Here is a 5,565-nt window from a genome sequence, read left to right on the forward strand (position 1 = left end):
GTACCACCACGTAGCAAACTGCGTTGAGCCTTCTCCGCAGTATCCACCCATTGCAGGTTGCGCAGGCGGTGGTGCCGGAGGGCCAGGGCCCTTGTTCTTGTGACAAGGGCAGTTGCAGTAAGGAATAGTGCAGGGTTCATCTTGTGAAGCGGCAGCATTGCTGTTATCATCATCTTCGCCGTCTTTGTTACCCTTGCTTACTTCCTCGTAATGGTTCACCTTGCACTCCAGATCAAATATCTTAATCTGGAGGTACTCGATGAACTCCTGAACAGAATCAATTGGTGCAGGATCGACCCACCTGGTAAACCCACAGTTTTCTGGAGCATCTGAAGACTGCAAAACAAATTTCATGTAAAGTGTCTCAATGAATAAAGAAATAAAACAAGCGAGCATTACCCATGCGTGAGGGCATTTGAAGAAACGCCGACCGCCATCCATCCCGTCGGTGCACATCTGCACTAAGCAGTCCTCACCATGTCTGCATTTTGGCCACGTTTCTCTACGGTTATCGTATTGTCGAAGAGGAGTTTCATTGGTAAATTCACTCTTGTGTTGTGGCGGAAACTCAAACACTGGTTCTGGAAAGGAAACGGGTCCAAGAGGCCCCTCCCATATTATGGGGTCTCCCTTTCTTCCCCCTTTTCCTTTGCCAAAACCGTAGTAATTCTTCCCGCTAGACCCACCTCCAGACATCGGGTATACAATGAGCTTTGGTGTTTGAGTGGTGCTGGGAGCTCACAAGCTTGTGAGTATTTATAGGCGCACAAAGGTCTGATACCCGGTGTGGAGTGTAAATGCACATGAAAAGCCTACTGTATTCGCACGCTCCACAGCGCTCTCTCGTACCACTTTAAACACGGACACGACCTCTCGTTGCTCTTGATTTGTACCCTCGCACGCTCAACACCGCTCACTGCTCCCACTTTAAACAACGACACGACGTCTCACTGCTCATGACTTCAGCACTTTCACGTTCCACAACGCTCACTCGTGACTATTGCACTGCCCCGACATATCCAATCGCCCGAAACACTGCACGGCACTGGCCTAATCGTTATAATTTCACTCCACGGACATATACCATCGCCCGAATCATTGCACCGGCCTACTCATCATAATGGTACGTAATGGACACATCGAATCATAGTCTGCACATGCATACATAAGATAGTATGACGAAACAAATTAATTAACAAGCTACAACCTGTAAACTAGATGCGTCCGCGCTTGCCCCCTCTCCTCCTGCCACGTCGCTCTGCAGCCTGGCCCGCCCTAGTGTGGTGCTGTGAGTACGTCAGTGGCTCCGGCGGGATGGTCTGGCGAGTAGACCGACGACCCTGCTCAGGAACAGGCGTCTGTTCCACCTGACTGTAGTCCTGCGTCACGAGTGGGGCACCCCCCAGCTGTGAAGTGCCGACGACCTCCTGCGTCGGTGCAGAAGAGAAGAACGTGTTCACCCACTCCATCTGCGCGAGGTCGTCTACCTCCTCAATCTCCTCATCGTCGTCTGTCCCTCCCACCTGCCGGTACTCTGATTCACAAACTTCAATCCATCAATATTCAATTAAAAATGCACTTGTTACCGCCTATTAACAACTGGTTTTAGACGTACCTAAATCGTGTATTGGACGACGAAGAGACGAAGATCCAGCGCCGTAGGGATCCATCGACGGAAACAGCGACGAGCCGGGCGCTACACGAATAATAATTACAAGTTAATAAATAAAGTTTTACATGATACGGTATTGTAAGTGACACGAGGTTACAGTACGATTTACCTGCCGAGTACAAATGTGCCGGTCGCGGCACGTACGTGGGCCGAACTGCAGAACCCGAAGGTGTCGTCATCGTTTCTGGTGGCGGTGGCGGTGGCGGTGGACCTGACTGTGCCGCGGGTGCAGACCGTCGTGACGATGGACCGGTCACAGGAACCGGCCCCGAACTGCGAGGTGGGAGGAAGGTGTCGTCCTCACGACAGGTCACGGCTCGTCGGAATCGCTTGCACATATCGACGATCTTCTGCAGTGTGCTCTGGTGCTGGGCGGGCGTCATGTCATGGTACTGGCCCATACTCGACGAAGCCTCGGACTCAATTGCTCGTATGACATCGTACTGTACCGAGAAAGTAGTAACATCATATGCAACCAGTTTTTTTACTGCAAATTCAATCGGAGAAATGTACCGCTATGGCGAAGTTCTGATCTCGAACTACGGGATACGTCTCCGACACCCTTGCGGCCTCGATCGGAGCCTCTGGTGGAACGTGCACGACACGTGTGCGCGTCCTCGGCAGGTACCACCGTAGGTAGTCCGCGAACGCCTCGTCGCTGTGCGGCCGATCCTCGAAAACGACGTCGTCGAGGGCCGCGGCCCAAGAGTCGACGTAAGGACGGACCTTGTCGGCCCACCGCGAGCCTGGCGGCTGACCCTGCCGTGTCCACCTATAATAGAAAGCTTGAGCGATTTAATGCTAAATGGTAGGTTTAAAATTGATTAATTATTAACAAAACTATTTATTCGGTACCTGTGGACGTGGGCCTCCACTGAGTGCACAATCGGGACCGGGGTCTGCTGGTAGAGACCGAACTGCCTCATAACCCGGTGAACGTGGTACTCCTCGACGTGGATGTCGTAAAGGATCGGCTTCCTCGTCATCCAGTACTCGTGATCTCGCAGGCATAAGGACGAAAGACCCACAGCTCGTCCAGCACACGGCAAGCCTAGAAGCATCGCCACGTCCTGAAGAGTAGGGGTCATCTCACCAACCGGGAGGTGAAACGTGTGCGTCTCCGGACGCCAACGGTCGAGAAGTGCCCCGAGGAGGGACATGTCGAACTGGAACCGTGGAGCCCTGTCCCTAGGTCGACGTGCAGGGTCAGCCATATCTCCCTCCACAAGTCGCGCAATCGGGAGAAGACCTGAAGCACGTAACCTGCATCGCGAAAATGAAAATCAAGTTAGAACAAACGGTTAAGGAAACAACTAAAATATGTGACAAATGTAATCCGTACCTAGGAACCCAGCGACGGTGTATCGGCATCGTCGACATGGGCACACGAGCCCGAAACGTCCCTAAGCTGATGCCACGGACCGCAGACATGTACGACCGGTGGCGCTTGTCGACGAGAGCATCTAGCAACTCAGGGGTAGCTCCTTCCTCGTGCGCCATACCTGTATAATGAGATTTATTACAAATAATTTCAGAACATAAATTAACAATATTAAGCATAATAACATTAACGTAAAAAAATACTAAATAAAATTTCAGAACATAAATTAAGTAATACAACAAATTTTTAATAAAATACTAAATAAAACATAACGTAATAAACTTATAAATGATGCACAACAAATTACATATTATATAACTTCAAATTCCAATTATAGCAATAAAGTTGAACATATATTTGGGGCACATATTACAACAAATATTCGTACGCCAATACGAAATCAGTTTACGACATATTAGTTCTTAATATTACATAATTTAACATCGAACATGATTGAATAGCGAATGACACAAATGACAATCGTCATCGATCACATAAGGCCATCGTTGTTAGGACGGCGGCCACGACGACCCGTTGCCTGCGGTGCCGGATTTGGAGCAGCTTCAGATGGGCCCGCTCCATCTGTGCGGCCACCATAACTCAATGCCGTACAATACTTGTACGTATGACCCGTCTCATGGCACTTCGAGCAGAGGCGGACATCTCGACCAGCCTCCGATCGATCCATGTTATTTCTAATGCGTTTCTTCTTGCGTCGGCCCACCCCTTGAAACATTTCTGGATCTGGATCTGGAATGTAAGTTGCATTGTGTCCAGGATCAGTTATGAAGTCTCCAAGGATGTGAAACCCATATATCTCGTGCCTCCAAGTCATCCAAATAGTTTCCTTCATGAAGTAATTTGAGACATACATACGAGCCTGTAGTCCACCAACTTCAAAACAGGCAGCAATGACATATGTGCACGGCAGGTGCAGCAGCTTTGGCTTATGACATGAGCAAATACAAGCATCAGCACAGAGAACACACTCCTGCACATGCTTCTCACGCCGGCCCCCCATTCGGCCTTTGTCCCTACACATCACCTCGTACCGACGTTCCATAGAGCCAACTGGAGTCACACGATGTAAACGGGCCTTTTTGAAAGCTTTCTCCATATGCTCCGTAACCTTGTATCCGTAAACTTTGCGATTATCGACCATATCTTTCTGTGCCACAGCGTAACGGTCCCTGAAGTACTCGCAAGTGCGATACAAGAAGAACTCCACGATCCCAACAAGTGGCAATGATCTTACACCACGCAGCACCCAATTGTATACCTCGGCTAGGTTCGTAGTCATTAAACCGTACCTAGCACCTCCTTCATCAAACAGTAAAGCCCATTTCTCTTTTGGTTCGTGCTCAATCCACTCAGAGAATGTCTTAATTGCCTTTCTCCTTTTGCGCCTGACATTCGGACCGTCCAAGCCCACATCTTCAAGCGAGACCTGGTCGTCGTCCTCTGTATTGACAGATCTCTTCGCTAGCTCCGCCGTTTGCTTTTTTGTTAGCTCATCCAATTTTTTCCATAGGAAGTTGAATTTCCTTTCCTGATTCTGGCTGCATAACCGCTTGAATAGCTTCATAAGGATTTTGTTCTTGAACTGGGTATGAAAGTTTGCCCCCATATGCCTCATGCACCACCTACTCTTTAGGTCCGGCCAAAGTGCAGTCCTACTACGCTCAGTAGAACCATTCTGCATGTCATCGATTGCTTGTAATATACCCTTGTGCCGATCATAAATCAAACACACGTTCTCTATATCTTTGACAATCATCTGCTTCACCCTCTGCAAAAACCAATACCAAGTATCCCCTGATTCTTTCTCCACAAAGGCAATTGCCAAAGGCAACAATTGTCTGTTACCATCAGCTGCAACAGCTGTGAGGATTGTGCCTTTATACCTTCCTGTCAAAAATGTCCCATCTATACAAATGACTGGCCGGCAGTGCGGAAACGCCTCAATGCAAGCGCCCAAGGCCAAGAACGACCGTTGGAGTACCTGCTTTCCAGGCTTCCGGGCACATGGATACGTTTTCAAGTCGTAGTAGCTACCAGGATTTCTAAGACATATAGTGTGCAGCAATGCCGGTATATTGTGATACGAAGCTTCATACATCCCCCACCTCATCTGCAGCGCTTTCTGTTTCGCTCTGTAAGCTTTGTTGTAGCTAATTTTATATTTAAACTCCTCCTCAACAGCACAAATGATTGACTTAGGTTCATAACTAGGATTGTCCACGATCAAAGAATACATGTAGTTAGCTATGAAACCTGCACTGAGGTTGCGGTGCTGTGGTTCTAATTGCTCAAGCAGGCATGTGTGCTCCACAATTTTTTTAACCTCCTAGAAATCCTGCCACTTGCCCATAGAAGCATACACCCTGAAAGGACATTCGCTTCTCACACAACGCACGTCATATGTTCTCGGACTGCTCTTGAGAACTTTGAACTGTCTTTGCAAAGAGAGAGTCGACCAATGTTTTATAGCTTCCTTCATGTTGTCACTGTT

The 5,565-nt window shown here is 48.6% G+C and overlaps 2 protein-coding genes across 2 annotated transcripts; both read right to left on the reverse strand.

The window, feature by feature from the left end:
• Positions 1–1,167: 1,167 nt before the first annotated feature.
• On the reverse strand, positions 1,168–2,109 carry LOC120671004 (methyl-CpG-binding domain protein 6-like). Its single transcript, XM_039951198.1, has 3 exons — positions 1,782–2,109; positions 1,616–1,696; positions 1,168–1,534 (listed from the first exon to the last, which is right to left on the reverse strand). Exons 1-3 carry the CDS (start codon positions 2,071–2,073, stop codon positions 1,215–1,217), a joined length of 693 nt encoding a protein of 230 aa, XP_039807132.1. The 5' UTR covers positions 2,074–2,109; the 3' UTR covers positions 1,168–1,214.
• Positions 2,110–2,167: 58 nt separating this feature from the next.
• LOC120669378 lies at positions 2,168–2,691 on the reverse strand. The gene is made up of 2 exons (XM_039949141.1): positions 2,528–2,691; positions 2,168–2,444 (listed from the first exon to the last, which is right to left on the reverse strand). Exons 1-2 carry the CDS (start codon positions 2,656–2,658, stop codon positions 2,168–2,170), a joined length of 408 nt encoding a protein of 135 aa, XP_039805075.1. The 5' UTR covers positions 2,659–2,691.
• Between the last annotated feature and the right edge of the window lie 2,874 nt (positions 2,692–5,565).

The sequence above is a fragment of the Panicum virgatum genome, chromosome 4N (assembly GCF_016808335.1).
Source record: "Panicum virgatum strain AP13 chromosome 4N, P.virgatum_v5, whole genome shotgun sequence".
Lineage (NCBI taxonomy): Eukaryota > Viridiplantae > Streptophyta > Magnoliopsida > Poales > Poaceae > Panicum > Panicum virgatum.